General features: G+C 41.0%; 1 protein-coding gene across 1 annotated transcript in view; it reads right to left on the bottom strand.

The window, feature by feature from the left end:
• Positions 1-10,350: 10,350 nt before the first annotated feature.
• The window catches only part of ALDH7A1 (aldehyde dehydrogenase 7 family member A1), a 36,524-nt gene continuing 24,609 nt past the window's right edge, over positions 10,351-22,265 (bottom strand). The window contains exons 11-18 of the mRNA XM_070465087.1: positions 21,063-21,157; positions 18,818-18,902; positions 17,753-17,859; positions 15,312-15,428; positions 13,925-14,022; positions 13,615-13,688; positions 12,250-12,325; positions 10,351-10,637 (exon numbers count right to left, since the gene is read on the bottom strand). Coding sequence (XP_070321188.1) covers positions 10,583-10,637; positions 12,250-12,325; positions 13,615-13,688; positions 13,925-14,022; positions 15,312-15,428; positions 17,753-17,859; positions 18,818-18,902; positions 21,063-21,157 — 707 coding nt within the window. The 3' untranslated portion in view covers positions 10,351-10,582. The remainder of the gene's footprint in view (positions 10,638-12,249; positions 12,326-13,614; positions 13,689-13,924; positions 14,023-15,311; positions 15,429-17,752; positions 17,860-18,817; positions 18,903-21,062; positions 21,158-22,265) is intronic.

Below are 22,265 nucleotides of genomic sequence, written 5' to 3'. Positions count from 1 at the left end.
CTTACTATTGACAGATAACCCTTTCTTCCATTATGTTTCCCCATATACTTAACATTCCCAAATTTACTACCTTTAGCAACTCAAACCCCCTTAACTTCATCTTTTCAATTCACCACCATTCACTGCCCTTTGTTAAAATGGAACGTAAGTCCCCAGCAGTAACTACTTCTTGGGTTTCCATTTCATTTGTAAGAAGGCCTCTGTGTACATGCATTTTAGTTGCTCAGTCGTGTCCAATTCTTTGGGACCCCATGGACTGTAGACTACCAGGCTCCTCTGTCCATGGTGATTCTCTAGGCAAGAATACTGGAGTGGGTTGCCATTTCCTTCTCCAAGGGATCTTTCCAACCCAGAGATTAAACCCGGGTCTCCTGCATTGTAGGCAGATCCTTCTGAGCCACCAGGGGAAGTCCCCTCTGTGTACATAAAATAATATTAAAATTTGCATTTTTTTCTTCTGTTAATCTTTTTCTCAGTGTAATTCACAGGGCTCAGTGAAAGAACATAAGAGTGAGGAAGAATTTTTTTTTCCTTCCCCTCACATACAAATAGAAGTCAAACCCTCCACAGAGCATCCATTTATTTCTTTATTCAACAAACATTTACTGATTCCATACTATGTGGGAGGAGAGACAGAAAACTTGGTTAAGCTCTGCAAGGTCCTGCCCTCAGAGCTTTCCTTTAGTGAGGGAAGCAGACATTAAACAATTACTGGTGCAGCGCTTCCTGGTGGCTCAGCGGTAAAGAATTCTGCTCATGCAGGAGACGCAGATTCAGTCCCTGATCCGGGAAAATCCCACATGCCCCGGAGCAACTAAGCCTGCGAGCCTCAACTACTGAAGCCTGTAAGCCTAGAGCCACTGCTCCTTAACAAGAGAAGCCACCGCAATGCACCGCAACAAAAAAAGTAGCCCCTGCTCGCCACAACTAGAGAAGAGCCCTCAGAACAATGAAGACACAGCACAGCCAAAAATAAATTAATTAATAAAAAAAAAATTTACCAGGTGCATCAGAACCGTGGGGATGCAACAGGAAGGAGATCTAACACTGGGGTGAGAAAGATCATATGAAACTTTCTGTAACCTTCCTTATTGTTTTTAAGGAACAGACAAAAAAAAAAGAAATAACAAACCAGAAGTCGACCTTGTAAGTTCAACCACAGCCCTGAAGTGGTTTCCTTCAGTGACTGATTTGGAGCCACAGAACGGCCAGCACCAAGCTGCTTAAATAAAGGTCAGCCAGGGAGACTTCGCTGGAGGAAATCCGTCGTCCAGTTAAAAAAAAGCCTCTTCTGTTTCTGGAAGCTACTAAAAACCCAAGCCCTGCAAGTCATTTGGGCAACACAGAGGGAACAATTGGGCTTTCCCCTTTTTCAGAGGATGCAATTTATGGAGACGAATCCTGCTGGGGGAGAATAAGGGCAGCCCACTGACTTGGTTCTTTATAAAGATCTGGGACTGGGGGGATGGCGTGACTTCAGCCACTTATCCAGAGCAGCACGCAGACTGCGGCATCTTGACCTGGGAGGGAGGGGGCCCTTGGTGGTGCAGAGGCTCTGAGCGGGCTGGGAGGGAGGCAGGGGGGATACCAGCCTCAGCCAGCTCTCTGCTTTCGTGAGCAAGAATAAAATGAAATCCCTCAAGGAGGGAAGGAGGGAGTGTGGTCATGAGAAAGTCCTTGTTACATGTGCAGAGGTCAGAAAATACAGTGGGGAACGCAGACTCAGCTTACCTGTGTTCATACGAGAGGCTGGAATGATCTGCCACTTACTAGGCAGCTAAGGCAGACTGCAGAGGTAGGCTCCTTGTGCAGGGCAAACTACAAGAATAAAAAATTCACTGGGTCATTCCTACAGAGTCTACAGCCTGAAGCTGTACAAAACTTCCCGGTACATTTTCCTCAGAGGTTCTTTTCCATTTCAAGAGGTTAAAATCATTTGATCACTCTGTTTTGGCATAGCTGGAATCTGGATTTAAAACACCAGGAAACACTGCAATGATTATGCAGAATTCTTTTAAGTTAGGGCAGGTCATTAAGTCAAGAAAAGAAAGAAAAACCTTCAGTGAATCATCTTTGTTATTCTTACCACAGTTTGTTACATTTTTTAAATGAATAACTGAGGGAAGTAACATAAAACTGACAAGTTGCAATTCAAAAGAAAACAAGATGCATCCCTGAGACACTGTCCCCTCCTGTTATCCCCAGAAAAGACAAGGCCATGTGTCATCTCCTCCCCCAAAAAGAACACAGGAAAAGACACTCTCATAGTCCTTTCGTGAGGACTTCTCTCACAGGCTGTTTGCGATTATGAGCAAAGAGCATTTCCTGGCTCACAGCTGAATGTCCTCATTTTAATTGCAAACTCAATCCCTAAACTGGAGAAAATGTCTCTTCTTTTCACTCAGAAGACTTTCTCAAGCTGAAAGCCAATTTGAATAAAGTTCACCAGCTCAAAAGGAGAGATTCAGTGGTATGACATGTGGCTCACTGCAATCCAAGATCAAACCAGTTCCAGTCATGGTTCTTGGGTTCCTCTCAAGAGTCCTAAGTTAAGACTTCCTTAAAGGGACTCAGCTCATCAAAGCACTGGCAATCCCACCACAACAGGAGTAGCCCAGTCTAAGGAGCATCTTTCTGACAATACACGAGACTATGCCCATCCTCCCCACTCCTTTCCAGATATGGGTCTATGCTGACAGCCTAGGTCTAGACCTGCCAAATAGGGGCTAACCACCACACTGTGTGGTCTCTCCCAGACTCTGTTTGTCAAAGGAATGACCTTTGAGTCAGAGGTGACCCCCGTCAGTCCAGATCCCTGAGCTTCTCTTAACTAAATCAGTGCCCCTGGGCTGGCCCAGACCAGCTCCACACAGAATACAGGGAGCTCCACCGCTTCTTCCAGCATCACCATGCATCTATTACACTTTACCCAGAAAGTTCTAACATCTGACATCACACTCGTATTTTACAACAGTGCTGGGAAAAGAAGTATTGGAGGAAGATTATGCCCATTTTACAGAGGAAGACATAGGCCTCAGAAGAGATGTGGTTTTCCCAGTGTTACAAGGCACAGAGTTGAGAGTGGAATCCTGCTCTTCTGACAGCCCTGATTCAAAAAGATTAGAGATCCACTGAGCCACATCAGAAAATGCAGTTGACATCTGGTTCTCGGCCCCTCTTCCTTTTCCCACTTCTCTTTAACCAGCAATGACTTCTCCGGGTACCCACTTTCCACTTGGCTGTTGGCTCTCTACAGGATTTCCTATCTTTGTCAACTCTGCCTCCAACTATCCCATTTGTCGAAACTCATTTCTTCCACCTCCCATTCTGTTCTAACCAACTCTGAAATTTCCCTGACTGGCTGCTTTTGGAAGCTGATGACTTCTATTTTTTATGAAGGGTCATGACGAATAGCCCTAAGTAATGATAGCAGAATCTAAATGAATTCTTCATTGGCTGATCATCAGAGCCTAAGGGAGCAAAATGACATGTGACAGAAGACATTCCGCAGAGTGGGCAGAAGGGAGTATTTTTAACAAACACTCTGGTAGAAGTTGCTAATTTTCCCCCATTAATCATTTTGTCCTCTCTCAACAGAACACCCAAGTTGTGTCAGAGTACACAGCTCCCCAAAACAAAGGTTTGTTTCTCAACCTCCCACTGGGCTGTATATGCTATGTGACTAAGTTCTGCCATGTGATGTGACTTGTAATTGACAAGTGCAACTTCCTGGTCACACCCTTAAGTGAAAGAGTGCCCTCCCTTACCCAAGTATGTGGTAGTGATGAGTCATCTTTCATCAAGCAGAATGATCAGAAGCTTCAGGCCCAGACACCAGGGGGTCACCAGTCCACCCTGGACTACCTACATCTGGACTGCTAAGCAGGAAAGAGATTATTACCTTGTCAAGCTTTCATTCTCTGCAGTCGCTGAAAGAGAAGCTAAAATCATGTCCTAAACATGGGCCTTGACTGGAAGTCTAGAAGCTGTTTTCATTCTTCTCGGTATAAACACTGCCTTTACCTGAGAAGGGTCAGACTGGGGCAAGCGTGATTCACCAGAGCCCAAAGAATAAAGCCTCAGAACCTTTGGGCTGGAAGGAAATGCGTGAAACTTGGAAAGATCATCTGTGGCTCACCTGTGGTTAACTGGCACGCACAGCCTCCTTCCAAAACAATTTAAATTCCAATTTTTTTCTTAAGGCTAACACCTAAGTATAAATCAAGCACTTAGCCAGTTTTGGCCCATGGTCACCACATGGCCCAGACTATTCATTTTACAGATGAGAGAGCTAGGGCACAGAAAAGTTCCGATTACTCCTCCAAGAACATTCAGCCTCTTAGAAGCAGAGCTGCGCTGAGGACACAGGGGCTCCACCTCCCAGATCTGCGCCACCTATACATCTAGCTGAAGCCCCAGGCATCTCAGCTCCCAGACTAGCAGGCAGGGTCAGGGACAGCATCATTTTCACTGACTCAGGATTCAACATTTAAGGAAAGGTCAGAGAAACTACCTTGTTGAGCCTTCGTTCTTTGTAGTCTCTGTTACAGGAGCTAAAATCTCCTGTCTGTCTACTTTATTTCTTCCAGAGCAGTTCAGTCCTAACACCATTAGGCAGGGAGAAGACTGTCCCCATCTGGGGACAGCTATGTATAGGATGCCTGAGTTGGCTGAGAAGGAAATCCACGTGGGAGATGAGATCAGCACCCTCAAAACCAGAAGCAGGTGAGGGAGGTGTCCTCAGAAAGATGGGAGATTAGTTACTCCAGTGAGAAATACATCAAGGGTAATGAGCAGCAGTTTCTTGCTATCAGAGTTGCAAATACCAAAAGAACTAAAATGAACCCTGTGATGCTGGGCTGGATATGGAAGTCTTGATGTGAACGCCTAGCTCTCAGTATAAGCAGACAGATTCAGAAGTAAACACAGAGGTACCTGTGTATACAGTTGACCCTTGAACAACACATCAGTTCACTAACCCTCTGCAGTTAAAAATACACATATAACTTAAAGTTGGCCTTCTGTATACAAGGTTCTGATCCTGCAGATTCAACCAACATATGACTGTGTAATACTATAATTCTGTTGAAAAACATCTGAGCCTAAGTGGACCAGTTCAGTTCAGTCGCTCAGTTGTGTCCAACTCTTGCAACTGCGTGAACTGCAGCATGCCAGGCCTCCCTGTCCATCACCAACTCCTGGAGCTTGCCCAAACTCATGTCCACCGAGTCAGTGATGCCATCCAACCATCTCATCCTGTTATCCCCTTCTCTCCCTGCCTTCAGTCTTTCCTAGCATGAGGGTCTTTTCTAATGAGTTTGTTCTTTGCATCAGGTGGCCAAAGTATTGGAGTTGCAGCTTCAGCCTCAGTACTTTCAATGAATATTCAGGGTTGATTTCCCTTAGGATGGACTGGTTTGATCTCCTTGCAGTCCAAGAGACTCTCAAAAGTCTTCAACACCACAATTCAAAAGCATCAGTTCTTCGGCATTCAGCTTCATGGTCCAAATCTCACATCCATACATGACTACTGAAAAAATCATAGCTTATGTAGACTAGACAGATCTTTGTCTGCAAAGTAATGTCTCTGTGGGCCAGCGCAGTTCAAACTCGTTCAAGAGTCGGTTATACCTGTATTTCCAAGCTCCAGCCTCTGTAAGGACCTAGCAGCAGTGATATCTTGTGATATGATGTTACCAGTCATACCTATACCAGATCTTGGCTTCCAAATATGAGTCATTACTATTTTTTTGGCTGGGCTTCGTGGCATATAAGGTCCTAGGTTCCTTAACCAGGGTTCAAACCTATGCCTGCTGCAGTGGAAACAGAGTCCTAACCACTGGACCACCAGGGAATTCCCCTAAATATGGTTCTCGACTAAAAGGAATCAGAGGTCCTGGGAGAAAGGACTGATACCAGAACTGGGATAGGTTAAGTACAAGAACAACCCGGGACATCTTGTTTCAAAAAGCTAGGAAGTGACCGAAGAACAAGGACACATTCAAAAGGCACAGGAGCCAGCTAGACGGGAACTCTGCTGGCCAAATCAGGGACATCAAAGTACACTGTGAGCATCCAAAGAAGTAGTAAAACAAATGGACTATAACTTACTGTATAAAATAGGAAAATAGATGAGACAACTAAGTGGATAAAAGAAATTTGAGGGAGAACTGAACACACAGGTAGTTTCAAAATACCTCCCCACAAAAGACCGTAATTTACAAATGAGAAATAGTTCACAATGAAAAAAACTGGTAGACACCACTCTGGTCAAGGTATCAACGGTAATAAGACAAAATGCAATCATGCACCACCTCATGGGACGCAGTCAGGGGAACATGACATCATCTCTGCAATTTAATTGCTACAGGTGCACAACCCGAACCTAATCATGAGGGAAAGGTGAAGGTCACCCTGCAAAGTACAAAGTCTACCTACAAAGTCTGCAGTTTCCAAAGTATCAAGGCCATAAACGTCAAGAGATGAAAGGAAACTAAGTATACATGACATGACTCCCTTTGCTAGAAGACTCGACTGGCTCAAATGAAAAGATGAATGGAATCAGAGTATTAGCAACGTATCAGTTGTATATGGTTACATAGTAAAATGTAGTTTGTGGGAAATACACGCTGAAGTGCTTGGAGTTGATGTGGTATCAGGTCAACAACACACTCTCACAGTTTAGAGGGGGGAAAGTTACTTCCACTTTTAAGTTCATGATTATATAAAAATTAAAGAACATTACAAAAGAAAAAAGATTAGAGACTGAGAAACAGGCCGGGAAGGACGCATTGCTAGAGCTCCAGTTTCAGGGGCTGCAACTCCTGTCACCAGACAATAACTCTTGGGGCCAAAATGCTTGGGTGCAAATTTCAGTCCCATCATTTATCAGCAGTGAGACTTGGGGAAAGTTGCTTACCCCCTCTCTGTACCTGTTTCCTCGTCAGTAAAATGAGAGTAGTAATACTTAATTTGTAGATTTGTAGAGAATTAAATGGGTTTATACTTAAGTGTTTTGAAAAGTGCCTGGATCACAGTTTAAGTAAAACACAATGTCCCCTGGAGTTGTTAAAAATGGAGTAAACTCACACATATGCTCACTACCGGGAGCAGGAGGAGGAAGAAAAAGAATCCTTTTTTAATGTAAAAGACACTATTCTGTGATTATAGCCATTGTTTTTCCTCTGACACTTAGGGCCTTATGTTTTACCTAAGCACAATAATCAACTGCAGCAAAGGTGATCTGTGTAGTTATCAGATGGAGGAAGGGAAGGCGGGTAACCAATGGTGCTGGAATGAAAAGCAGTTCAGAAAAGCCCGGCATTGAGTTTAACGCAAAACCTTTTCCATGGTGACCTCTTGGATACCTGAGTCCGAAAGAATCAGTCCCCTGCCAAACTGAGGCGCTTGCTCTGATCAACAGCGCCACCTGCAGGACAACACCGTGAAGGCAATTTGATAATACCTGATTTCCCGGCGAGAATTCTCTAATGGAAAACCCTAGAATTGCCAGTGAAAAGACCAAGACACCGCAAACGCTGAGGAGTTACTGAATCTGTCCTCCTATTTTCACACCTAATCTACCCAGGGAAGAAAACTGCCTCTGCAACAATTTACACGTAAGGAAAGAGGAAAAAATCCAACTTACAACTAAAATCGTAAATTATATAGGAATAAATTTTGCCAAGAATGATAAATATTTGAACAGATACCGTATACCTAGATTTTTTAAATGAGTACTATAAATTGGTTCTTTCCTACTTATAAATTTGCGATCCCAATTAACATTTCAAAGAATGTCACTTTTCAAAAACCAATGCTTCTAAATTTCTTTCAGGAAAACACATTAAAAAAAATTTTTTTTAATTAAAAAAATAATTTAAGTGCAAAGTACAGAACACACCCTAATAAACATTTACTGAGCTCTAACCATTGACAGGCACTATGTTACTTCTGTAATATTTTTTAAAAATCTTTATAATCGTTACTGTCCTGTAGAGTGGAAATGCTAATCACAGCTGCTCAGGTCCACTGTGGAGGCAGGAACTCTGGCAATATGGCCACAGCACTCAGGGAGGGTCAGACAGTCACAAAGGGATTCAGTGTAACAAGTAAGTAACCAGTAATCAGCAGCACAGGCCTAGGACTCCCAGCACCTTAAACAGGGACAGAAATAATGCATACACAGATGTACATTTTAACTTCTATGACTAAAATTATGAGTAAATTTTATTAAACCAGTAATAAAACAAAGAAGGCCATTTAAAGGCAAAATTTTTTAATAAATTTCACAGCAAAAAATGTCCTTGTTGCTAGAAAGATGTAGAAAACGGAATTAGTTTCAAAGAAAACTTTTGCAATCAGTTTAACTTGACTTTTATAACCTAAGATTAGAGCTACTGGTACTCCTCTCACCAGTGTATTGGAGATTATTATTTCAAATTGGTTAGCACGGCATGGCTTCAGGAGATACACAGGAAGATGGAGAACCTCCTTAAATACCTGGAGAGAAATTATAAATGTAAAAATTTAAAAATTAAAACACCAACAGTTTGTGTTTCAGAATACTTGTTAAAAAATAAAATGCTTGGAAAAAAACTGGGCATAAAAAAAAATTTCAGTCACCACTAAACTCATATAATTACACAAAATGTAAACAGCCAGTTACTACATGGTTCCTAAAAATGTTTTAAAATAGTGCTTTATTTTCTTCAGACTATATTCTATAGTCAAGGCTACAAGACCTAGTACTGTAACTTACAAAGAAAAACCACGGCAAGGTTTTTTTTAAAAAATAAATGCCCAAACAGTAATTTTCTCAAGCATCGGCTTGTATTAAAATGTATATATCAATACAAGGTGATTTAGTCTATTCTGAACTTGAAAACATGGAGGAAAACTTGGCTTTCAGCACAATCATTTCATGAGATGTTTTAAAAGGAGTCCCTAGTTCAATAATGAGAAACAGACAAGTGTGCGGGTATGTGTGCTAGGGAGCGGGGGTGGTGGAAACGGGATCAAGAAATGGAGGATTTCAAGCACCTGATTCTCCAACATTTTCTTTTTCATTGGCTTTCATCTTTAATCAAAGTTATACATCCTCTTGATTTAAAGAGACAAACAGCTCTACAAGACCTGTTATGGGAAACAGCAATGCCTCCTTCTCCATGTCCCTCCCCCCACCAATTTACCTTCTCCTGAAGCAAAGATTTTTTTCAGAATTTCCTATCTTTATAAGCCTACCTTGGTATTTCCTGTTGTAACTTTAGACATTATTGATTCTCCACCACAGAACATAAACTACCTGCCTTTCTAACCTACTCTCAAACCCTGAACTTCTGCCAACATGCTCTCAAAAGGTTTATCACCATGTTTGGCTTAATATTCAAGGTTGACCACAGCTTTACCTAGATGAACACTAGTCACAGCTGGGCCATGGAACATGCTATGAATACCGTTCCTTCCCTGACAAGTTTATAATTGGTTGGTCTTTTCATTTGCTTGCTTCTCTGTCATAACTCAACCCCAAACTCTTTGCCCATTGTCTAAATCTCTCCAGTACACCCTGACACATCAGGTCCTGTACAAACATCACCTTCTTCCAAGGCTTCTGCCCAGTCCAGTCTGGCAAGAGTCAAGGTGATGAGTAGCTGCTCCCCATTAGGGGGGCGAAGGCTGCCAGGAAGATGGAACTGCAGGAGCCAGTATGCGCTTGGAAGGGCCCTTGGCTGAACCACTCCAGGGGCTCCTGGGCAGATTCTCAAGAGAAGGAGGCAGATGCTCAGCAAAGAGAAAGTGAACTATGCCGAGGTCACTGCAAACACATGCTGCTACACACTTGGTATTCTCTAAGAACAAACCTAAAGGCAATTACAGAAGCCTAACAGCTAAAAAGGATGGTCTGAGGTTGCCTAAGAAATCCAGAGGTGCTTTGCATAGAAGTCCAGTCATCCACAGGTGCAGGTTCTAGGTGGGGCAGGGGCAAAATCCCCATCTGTCTTGCAAATTGCTTCTGCGGTGACACAGGTGATCCTGAGCGAGAGAAGCTGTGATGGTGATGAATGCCCTCAGTCATCTTAAACAGCAAGTCGATCCACAAGCATGACTGTGCTATGGTTCTCCATAAACAAGGAACACTCTTCAATCACACCCTTTTCAGGGTGTGAGGGTGATGTGATCAAGTCCGCCACTGATTTATTTGCTTAGGAGATGTTCCTGCATCCACTGACCAGACTTCTATTTTCTTCTCTATTATGTTCAGATTTTTTCCAAATTCCCACCATGACATGTACTATTTTTTTTTCTAAATTATAAAAATAATCCTAAATGTAAAAAATCAGTAACTACTAGTAATATAAAAATTACTTTTTATTACTTGAGATGATGTCATGAAAAGTTTTTTTTTTTTTAAAAAATGAGTCTCTTGATTTAGGCCTCAGAAGCATAAGGGATTAACCACCGTCATATTCAAAATGATGCATTTATTCAAGGCAAACACTCATTTTCTTTGTCTTCTTCAGAAGAAAGAGTTACAGCAATGCGTAAAAAGCTTGCAATGTCAATTTAAAGCACTTTTTTTTTTTTACTGAAACTTGATTCCTTGGGCCAGAGGAAGGTCCTTACTGTAGTTGATGGTACTAAGGGGGTAAAAAATGAACAAAATTAAATGAAGGATAGTACACATGTAATAGAGGAAATTTTATGCCATGAAAAAAATGTAGTTGATCTGCATATATTAACAAGGGCAAATGTTCAAGTTATAAGTTGGTGAAAAAAATTAGTATACAAAAAAGTTAGTATAGATCCAGTTTTATAAAAGAAAAAAAAAGGAGAAACACAAAAGTCTGAAAAGACACACAGCATATGTGTTAGTCGTGGTTTTCAGGGTGTAAAGAATATGGAGACTACAACTTCATCATCTTTATGTCTCTCAATAACATGCAGTGAATTAGTAGGAAAAACACAGGGATTCACATTTGATAGAAATAGAATAAGGAACTACAATAATTTAGAAAATAAAAGGTTCCCTTTTAGCCATCTGGCTTTACTCCTGACACAGTGTCCCCATTAAATGGGTTCCAAAAAGGCCGCAGCTATTAATACATGCTTGGTCCCCTAGATCCCATGTACACAAGACAAATATAAGGAACAACTGTCTTCAACAAAAGGGAATCAGGCAAAGAGGGTGCGTGTGTCTAAACAAGCCATCGTATGTCTAAACAAGCCATAGCCAAAGCGCCTCAGAAACTCCTGACATACTTTCAAAAATTTGCTAAGAATAGATCTTAAGTACGCATGCACGTGCGCACACACACAATGCCGTGATGAGGTTAAGGCTGTGCTAACTTGACTGTGGGAATCTTTTCACAATGTAGGCATATGTGAATCATCATGTTATACTTTTTAAATATATTGCGATTTTGTCAATAATATACCTCAGAAAGGCTGGAGTGGAAAAAAAAAATTCCTGACCTACATGAAGTTGCTGGAGAACCCCCAACCTGCTCCTCCTGAGGTTCTAGAGCCAGTTAAGAAACAGCAAATGAGACCAAGACAGTGTCCTGGTTCCTCACCTGGGCAGGTTCTAGAGCCAGTTAAGAAACAGCAAATGAGACCAAGACAGTGTCCTGGGTCCTCACCCGTGCTCCTCTGACACCTAACACCACACGGGCCTTACATACCATCTTACTGCACTTGGATAAAGCGATTTCTATTTAAAGGGGAGGGAAAATAGAAAACAAGTAAAAAGTCTTAATCGAAATCTCCCAGCAACACGTTCCCTCACCAGCTACCCTTGTCCTGGGTGAACCTGCTTCTACTTTCAAGGCTCATGTTCGCTACTCCCAGAGAGCAGAATCCGCCCCCCACTCACTAGCCAGGCCTGCAGGCAGCCTGCCCAGCTCCATTCCTTCTACCCTGATAGACTGCAGGGGTGGGTTGACTGCACCCAACGAAAAAACTCAAAGGACAGCCTCTTCCACTTTATCCTGCTGGCTGACACCAAGTATCTTGCTACGGTGCTGTCCCTAGACAGAAACCACTGGTTCCACAGTCAGGCGCTGGGCACTTGCCCAAGACAGTTAGGAAAATAATAGTACCAAGTGGATGATCTGGGAGGAGAGAGCTGTGGAACGTTAGAAACACAAAATGAAGAGAAATTACACAAACACACAGCAGAAAGCAGAAATGTGTAGAGGAATGTTCCAGAGGCTTATAAGGCCAAGCCGCTTCCCCAAAGCCTTCTCTTACCAAGTAGATCTTCTCATGTACTGCTTCCAGGCGTCACTGCCCGACTCCCTGCCCCCGCCAGTGTGTTTCTCCCCTCCTAGAGAAGTGCACAAATAGCTCGTGACTCTCTGCATAGCGTATGTATATGTGTGTGTGTGTGTATACATATGGCAGCGCCTGTGTGGGCTCCTACTCAGTATCATGGAAATGAAGACACCAGGGGACCAGAGCTACCTGACCAGTTACTTCACCTGTGGCCAGAGTAGCTCCTTTGCAAACAAATAAATAAAAGACAGAGACCAAAATAAACACAAAAAAGAGAACTACTTTGGAAAATAAAGTTAAAGGAATTAACAAAAAATAGAAATATCAAGCATCAGAAGGAAACCTTAAAAAAACCTTACCATTAGACCAAGATGTTAAGAGTAGAAACCTCTAGACAAGGGAAATATAATTTATTTTCCCATTGATGCTTATCTGTATATAATTTTCTAAAATGTACATAAACTGATCTTATAATAAAATGTTCAAATGTTATCTTAATATTTTAAAAGAGATTATAAAAAGATAATGATTTCACAAAACAAGAAAAGGTTACATTTAAAAGTATGCTATCAAAGTACACTTAATATTGTTTTTTTGTAAGAGAAAAAACTTGAGAGAAGGATTAGAAGAAAAGTTTGAAGAAATCTCTCAAAAAGACTAATGAGATAGATAAAGGGGAAAAAAAAATTAGATAATTCTTCAAGAGATAACATTCAAATAACAGGAGTTCTAAAAATTAAAACAGAAAAAAATCAAAGGAAAAAAACCTCAAACACCACCAAAACAAAACTATCAAAAACTTTCCACAACTAAAATCTGTGAGTTCCAATGTTAAGGCCAATTACTAGCCCACTGACTGTGCAACAAGAATTTTACCAAGATCTCCACTGAGGCATATTACTGAAGCATTTCAGAACATCAGACATAAATAACAGACCCCAAACTTTTGAAATGAGGGGGAAGATCAGAAATCAAAGTGGATTGGGGTTATCACCTACAGTAATGGAAACCAGAAGACAAGTAATTTATAACTTCAAAGTCTGAGAAAAGTTGCAATCTGTGCAGAAAATACACAGCAGATCTGTTTACAACGCCGCTAGCATCTGGAAATTTACAGGCTAACCAGTTCCCCATACGGTCTCACTGGGCCAACAATGTAGTTTATGTTTAATACCTGTTTTCCTTCTGAGAGTCTGAAATTTGGGGGCACATTAGGCCTTGCATGCCTGTGTGACCAACTCCTAATAAACGCTTTGGATACCAAGTCTCTATGCTTTCCTGGCAGACAATGTTTCACACGAGTTGTCCAACATGGTAAAGGAAAAAGCATTCTCTACATACCAAATGCACCTCCAATCTCAGCCCCACTCGTCGGAATGTTGACGTTTACAATGCCACAATCTGATCCTTTTGGTCTGCGTATATAAAAAGGAAGGCACAGTGAAAGCAAAATATAGGGAAGTTTAAAAAATATATATATATACATATATATATACAAAAATGAATAAATAAATAAGCCAAACAAAACTTCTAAGATTCTCAATGCTAAAAAACAGATTTTCACCTATGATGGCTTCATTTTCTTTTTTGTAAAGTCGATTCACCACACAAATCAGACTTATATACATTTTCAAAATAGACAAAGTTATACCCAAGCCAGCGAAAGATTCTGCCCATATCCTTGGTAAAGATGCTACTTGAAAGTCCCTGTTTGACTTCGTTATTCCACGCAAAGACCTCATCTTCATTCTAAAAGGACAGACATTGGAAGCTGTTAGATGATACAGTGTCAGGTCCAATCACTAATGGTAAACTCATTCCATAAAATTTACCATATAATCGTAGGGGAACTAAAGAGTCAACATCTTCCTAATATAGTGCTTTGTGGGATCTTCTCCTCAAATGAACTTTGAGAAAAACATATAATGGGACGTGCTTGGCTGTCCAGTGGCTAAGACTCAGAGCTCCCAACGCTGGGGATCTGGGTTCCATCCCTCATCAGGGAACTAGATCCCATATGCTGCAACTAAGAGTTTCCATACAAAGACCCAGCAAAGCCAAATAAATAAATAAATATTAACACACACACACACACACACAGTACATTCTTCCATTCATGCCACTACATACAAGATCTATTATTTACTAAGCCCTTAGTACATGCAACACAAACACAATGACATTGAACATACATTTATATATTTAATTCTCAGCCAATGATGCAGGCTCAATGTTATCCCAAATTTACAGATTAGGCAAGAGGGGTGAAATGATATGCTCAGGAACTCAAACATGTAGACACATGACAAAACATGACATTACAATTTATAGTCACATTATGCGGAGCAAAAATAGACAATTTAAAGCAAGATTTTAATTCATGCAATCACATCATTGCAACAAGGTATGTCTCATTACCGTTTAACTGTTAATCGCAGTAGCCAAGCCTCGATTCAATCTCTAAGCTTCTGCTGGCAGAGTAGGGCCTGTTGCACGTGAGGAAGGAGACCCTCTAGACACCTACATCTGCTGAAACCTCTGTAGCCTGTCCTCTGACACAGGTTGTAACTGTACATTTCTACCTTCTCATTTTGTCCACTGATATTGAGCACTCAGACTAAACTTTAAAAATGGTCCATATAAAAAATAAAAACCCTTAAAGTATAGGCAAAGACAGTATCCTCTGAATCGAAGAATCAAAAACAAATGTCCCTTTTGTGCACAAGATGATTACATAGCGTACACGGCTCAGAATCAGGTGATACAGACAATGTGGGCCACATTCTCCACCAATTTCAACATTGGCCCTTGGCTTGTCTCAATTCTCCTGGCATCTAGCTTAACATGCTTTATTGCTTAAAGTGTTCAGATCATTCTATTTTGTCCTTAACTTTCAAATCTCTACTAATCAGAGTCATTTTATAAAACCTCCCCAAAAGACTAACTGAGTGAAATTTAATATGCCTTTATTTTCTTCTGGTCTTCTCATTTGTTTCAACATTAAACTAGAAAAAAGAGAGAAGGAATCCACATTTTACCTTGAATTTAAAGACATAAAGAATCGGGGCAAAAGTCTCTGTGTGTACGATGGATGCGTCATGGTCAAGACCTGTCACAATTGTTGGTTCTACGTAATTTCCAGGGCGATCCATAACCTACAGCAGAGAAAAGAAATAAAATCAAGAACATTTGTTTTTGATTCTTTGGTTCAGAGGATACCATCTTTGCCTGTACTTTAACGGTTTTTGTTTTTTGATATGGACCATTTTTAAAGTCTTTATTGAATTTGTCACATTAGTGCTTCTGTTCTATGTTTCGGTTTTTTGACGGGGCATGTGGGATCTCAGCTCCCCAACCAGGGATTGAACCCACACCCCTGCACTGGAATGTGAAGTCTTAACCACTGGACCTCCAGGGAAGTCCCATGCCTATACTTTTGGGGAAAAAAAAAAAAGTATCATTTATAAGTGAATTATTTCTCCAAAATAACTTCCCATCATGAATGAAAATTTCTCTGCCACCTATTGGTTCTAACTTTAGTTGGTCAGAAAAAGAAAAGAAAAAAGGGTCAAGGACAGAGAGCTGGGCTATGCATCATGACCAAGTTACAGTGAAAAAATGTGGCTACAGGTGGCTATTTTAAACTCCACATAATTTTTAAAGAGGTAATCTATATCCATCCTGTTACAACATACCCCACCCACCACCACCTTCCCAATTCTTACATTGAAGCCTTAAACCTCACCTTCTCCACTGTGACTAAGTTTGAAGACAGGACCTTCAAGGAGTCAAAGTTAAAAGAGGCCATGTGGGTGAGGCCCTTATCAGACAGAACTAATTCCACAAGACACCAAGACCTCCTCTCTCCAGACAGACCACGTGAAGACACTGAGGGAAGTGGCCACCTGCAAGCCAGAGGCCTCATCAGGAAGAACCAAACTTGCCAGCACCTCAAATTTGGACTCAGCCTCCAGAACTGTGAGACAATAAACGCGTTGCTTAAGCCACCCAGTCTGTGATGCTTTGTCATGGCAGCGCTAGCAAACTAACACACAGTAACTCAGAAACCTAAGGCTCCAAAAGGACATGCTGTAGACACCCACCCAACTGAGCTCCACGTAACCAAACTGCTAGTTCATCTCCACGTAACTTCTATAAAATATTCTGATGCTGGCAGCAAGCTGCTTGGCCAGTGGTCGGTTCTCCAGCGTGCCTGTACCATTCTGCTCACACCTTCTGAGCTGTATGTTTACCAAGCGTCATCTGTATTTACTCCCAGTTCCATATGCAGCAGCTATATTTGTTACTGTAATCCTATACTGCATTGTGTACCTTAAGTAAATATTACCCAAGGGGGGGGAAAGTTACTTCTAAAAAGATTAAGTTATATGCTTAAAAAAGCTCAAGGTAAATAAGTAACAAAAATACAAACATGCATATACATCTCTATCAGGTGAAATGTAGGTGTGTCAGTGTTAAGAGAAGGATTCTGCCCTCAGAAAGCTTTGCAAGAGACTCAGTTCACTGTAATTTTTAAAGAACTGAAAATACATTGTAGATAATAAATGATACTTAGGGCTTATTCAAGAATGAAGACAAATTTCTATCGTACATGAAAAAAATGCCTTGGATCTACATCTCAAGAATCAAACAAATAGAATGTGAAATGAAATTCATATTTTACATCAAGACAAGAAAAATTTAACCATCAAAAGCTTTCTTTGCCCTATGGCCTCCTCTCTCCCCTCTACTGTGCATTGTGTATCTGTATTATGTGTCCACCAAACCTCCCCATAAGCAGAAATATCTGCTCAACCATAAAGAGCAAACATTCTCCTAGCACCAATGATACAATTCCTAAAATACAACACTCCTTCATTATCTTGTAAGGAGCCACGATGACATTTCTCTAGACTGTGTAAACTGTCATTTAATATACAGCCCTCTGTTTAAAATACTTTTATAACTGCCTTGACTTTCTAACAGGCAGAACGGTTCTCAGAGCTTTCCAAAATGCTGTTCCTGGGTTATAATCCTCAACTTGGCTCAAATAAAATTTTCCATTTCTTTCTTAAACCAACTAATTAATTTTCCATTGACAACAGTAATATGTGTCAAATTAAAATGCTTGCAGTGTGTTTTTTTGATTCTCCACCTTAAATGACTTAAAAATCACTACTAAATATGGATTTAAACTGCACTGAATACAGTCTTCCCCTGTACCATGAAAAAGAGGTCTTCATCTTCCTTCCATACAAATTGCCAGGCACTCAATGCAAAGATAACCTTGGCTCTGAGTTATGTCTTTTCAGAAATGTTCCATGTGTGTTACATTGTCATTCTTTCAAATATGTACTTACTTCCCTGTTACAAAAGGAATGCAGAAAAGAAAGCTGGCAGTCAGGGATACTTCATCAGTTTACCCAGAGCCTACTTGTGTGCAAAAGGAAAAGAAGTTCTGATCTCAAGTGGTCATTACCTTGCCACCATAGACAACGGTGCCACCTTCTTTCTTTGCTTCTTCCACTGCTCCAAGAAACATGCTTACTGCCTGTTTGGTGTGGAGTGGCCCATAGAGGACGTTAGCTGGAGAGAAAAAAAGAATGCTCTTCATTTCACCCGAAAAGGCATCATTTTATTATTCTAACAGCTATCCCAATGAGCAGACCAATCCCTTCATATATCACTTCGGCTTAGGGCAGGAGGTTTCAGCAACCTTTCTCTGCAAAGAGCCAGACAGTAACTATTTAATGCTTGGTGTGACACATGTGGTCTCTGCCATGACCACTCAACTCCACCAATGCAGTGCAAAAGCAGCCACAGAAGATACGCAAAAAAGCAGGTATGACTGAGTGCTCATAAGCTTTCTATAGAGAAACATGGAGGGTCAAATCTAGGCAAAGAGCTATCAATTCATCAGAGCACAGCAGTCAAAATATAGGCTCTGCTTACTCACTACAGGGTGACTATTCTCTAAGAACTTCATAGGCCCAGCAGTCGTGAACAAGTTAAGGGGGCAAAGGGGGTCAGGGCGGGCAACGAGGTCAGACCATGCAAGACCATAAACTTGCTAAAACGGGGCTCCAAAGGCATCGAAGTTATAGTCCAAAAGCAATGAATGTGTTAAGCAAGAGAGTGAACTATCTAATTACATTTTTTAAATTGCTTTGGTTATGATGGAAGGCAGAAATGGAAGCAGAGAAGTCAGGTAGGTGCCTCTCACTACCTTGCCGGAGGGAGGATGGTGCTAACTCCAAAGAGGGAAATGGAAAAGGAGAAGCTCATCAAACTCACCCCACCTCAAGATCATATCCCAAGCTCATCCACCAACTCACATGAAACACTCAGATCCTAACTTGGAGCAGATTTGTCACCCTAACTGCCCAATAATAACCTGCTTCATAGTCCCTTGGGCCTCTCAGGAAAGGGAAAAAAAAAAAAAAAAATATATATATATATATATATATATATAAGTAGAAAACCAGGAACTCTTATTAACACCAGCAGTTAAAAAGAAAATCTCTGATATCAACCAGATACTCACAGTCCCAAGGGTTCCCAACACGGATCTGTGCGTAGGCCTTTTTAAGTCTATTGACAACTTCATCATGGATGCTTTCATGTAAGAACTAAATGAAGAAACATTCAAGGGATTAGGAAATATAAATGCACTATTAATAGTATATATAAATAGTACAAATAAATGCAAAAAATTGCTAACAATGTACAATTTTCTTTTTTTCCTGTAGCCTTTTGGCTACATTGTGAAGCTGTGGGCGATCTTAGTTCCCTGGCCAGGGATTGAACCCATGCCCTCAGCAGTGAAATCTCAGAGTCCTAACCACTAGACTGTCAGGGCATTCTTCCAATTTTTCTTAACATTACTGATTTATACAAGTGACCCTGGAACAACATGGGTTTGAACTTCTTTTTTATTTTTTTTTTTAGTTGGAGGCTAATTACTTTACAATATTGTAGTGGTTTTTGTCATACATTGACATGAATCAGCCATGGATATACATGTATTCCCCATCCCGATCCCCCCTCCCACCTCCCTCTCCACCCGATCCCTCTGGGTCTTCCCAGTGCACCAGTCCGAGCACTTGTCTCATGCGTCCCACCTGGGCTGGTGATCTGTTTCACCCTAGATAATATACATGTTTCGATGCTGTTCTCTTGAAACATCCCACCCTCGCCTTCTCCCACAGAGTCCAAAAGTCTGTTCTATACATCTATGTCTCTTTTTCTGTTTTGCATATAGGGTTATCGTTACCATCTTTCTAAATTCCATATATAGGGTTTGAACTTCTCAAGTCCCCCTGTATAAACATATTTTTCTAGTGCGACTACATGGTTCACAGTTGGTTGAAACAGAGGGCCAATGATAAATCATACAGAGGTGTGTAGTAATGGAGTGGATTTTTCTAAAGAGTACTACTGTCCCTATAGAAACTGATTTGGGTTATGACCAATAGTATCCTTTAATATTTGACACTTAATAGAAAGCATAGCTATGCATATTCGCTCCAGGACACAAAGGAAAAACAAAAGTTAACCAAATAAAGAAATGCTTGACATTTACATCATTTCATAGTTTGTCATGTAATTAAGACTGTAATATTTTGGAGTATGCCTGTTTCCTTCTAAGCTTTAACGTAATAAATGCTTAAGGTGAACAAATTTAATAAATTGTAAGTACTTTATGAACATTGTAGCTTAGATGTTTTTAAGAACTTCAACTGAATAATGTAAAAACCAAGAAAAGACTGATATTCATCCATTGTAAAATACAGGAAGAGTGAAAATGAGAAGTCATGGCAAAAGTAAAGACTCAATTTCCCTATTTTCTTATCTTATTCTAACTAATTTAGATTGTGCTAATCTTATAAAGAATTCATTCACATTCATTGTGGGTGAGAGGAAAAACCCAAAGCTAATTCCTCCATAATTTGAATTTTTTTTTTTAATGACAGGAGGAAAACTCAACAATAATTATTTTTAAAAAAGCAAAGGTAGCCAAATTTTCTGCTTAATCAAAACTTGTTTGGCACAAGTTTCCAGTAGGACGAGTCATGAAAATCAAGGTTGTATCCCAGAAAAAAACATTTTAAAATCCAGTCCAAAACTAAGGGTGGATATTAAACTTCCCAAGCCCCAAACACTGAAGCGAAACCACTCTCATCATATTCACTTAATATTTACATGCTGTATACACTATGTGTACAGATTTGGACATTTCTAAAGAGAGAATACACCTACATTTACTTTCCAGAAAATTATGTCACATCAAGTCAAATCCAAGACTTGACTTACAGGCCCAAATCTTTTAATTTTTAAAATATTTTACAACTTAAAATGTCTTTATAAAAAAGCCAAAATTGCCTTTCTTTTAGCAAACAGTTTCAAATTTTTCAAATGTTTTCTTGTTGTTGTTCAGGCTCTAGTTGTGTCCGACTCTTTGCGACCCCACAGGGTGTTTAGATTGTTTTATTCTCTAAGTGACATGGGATTCTGTCCACATTGTTAGGTGCAGGATTGAAAGCAGGTCTAATCTCCCAAGTCCGACTCCAGTGAGGGCTGGACCACATGCAGCTTGGGGCAGAGCTAAGCAGAGACCCTGGCTGACCAGCAGAACGCGCCATGAGCACAGAACAGAGTAGGAGAGTTAAACTATGTTCAGAAGCAGAGGTTTCTAGGAGCGCTTCTGTCACACTCCCTGAATGGTACAGCGTGTTAAAAAATGGCAATGGAAAAGCAGGACACTCTCGCACGCCCATGCAGACACTCACCAGGCGCCTCGCGGTGGTACACCTCTGGCCGGCTGTCCCCACGGCTGCGAAGAGAGCCGAGGGGACGACTAAGCTGAGGTCCGCGTCCTCAAAGGCTTAGGGAAACAAAACACACCCATCAGTGTCGTGGAGGAGGCAGACACTGTACTTGACGCTAAATGGTGTAAGATGATGCCTCTAGGAAGCGCAGGAAGAGAACATCAGAGCTATTTCTGTAAGATGAGCAGGTTCACGCTGCAGAGGCAACTCCTATCCCAGGGAAAATGATATGAGAATACAGCGATGAGCTCATCCTATTCTGACTTGCTTTATCTTTCACCTCTCGGGAGTTTCTGGTGCTGACTAAGCCTTGTCTGCACCCATGTGATCTCGCCTCTAAGACACCGTTGTCTTTGTCAGTTTTACTTGCCTCCACCCTCAACCCCACGGCCAATTACAATGGCAGCTTCCCTGGGCCAGACAGCCCATCGGGACCCTTCTGATTTATTACCACCATCAAACCAAGCTCTCTAACAGTATCGACACCCTCACCCGCATCAGTCCATTCCCTTAAATGCCACGTGTTCCCCCCTCAACAGAAGTTTTTTCAAATCTCCCAAACCCCTCGTGCCCTTTCCTCCTGCACCAGATGACCTCACCCTGCACTTCACGAAAAATCTTGGAGGGATCACACACCAAGCCCTTTCCTGCTTCCAACTGAAGAGATCAACGCAAAATCACCTCCAGATTCCTCTCCCCTTTTGTCTATATTTCTTCCTCCTACTCTTCTGCCCTCTGAAGAAAAAACTAGCATCATCTTTACAAGATTAACCCTTCCAGTGATACACTGTATTACTTATAACTCCTTCCTTTCCACCCCTTCCATAAACTTACAGTCCCAATTGCCTTTTACATCCTCACTTTTCCCCTGTCCAGTCTAAAAGCCTTCTCAGACTAAAGTGATGGTTAAGAAGGCAGTTTGTACAACCAAACAGACCAAGGTTCTTATCCATCCCCATCCCTTTTTTAGTTGTGTTATTTTACCTTTTTAAGCCTCAGCTTCCTCATCCATAAAATGGAATACTATTATCTGGGGTATTAATGGACGATAGGAAGGAGTTTTAGAAAGAGAGCTGTGCTCTGGGGTCTGATTGCCAGGATAGAAATGCTGATTCTGTCACTTTAGGCACATATTGTTTTAAGCCTAAGTGTAACCTTCAAATG

Source organism: Odocoileus virginianus, chromosome 3 (genome assembly GCF_023699985.2).
Source record: "Odocoileus virginianus isolate 20LAN1187 ecotype Illinois chromosome 3, Ovbor_1.2, whole genome shotgun sequence".
NCBI lineage: Eukaryota > Metazoa > Chordata > Mammalia > Artiodactyla > Cervidae > Odocoileus > Odocoileus virginianus.
The sequence above is the reverse complement of the archived record's forward strand: the minus strand, read 5'-3'. Positions and strand labels throughout refer to the sequence as shown.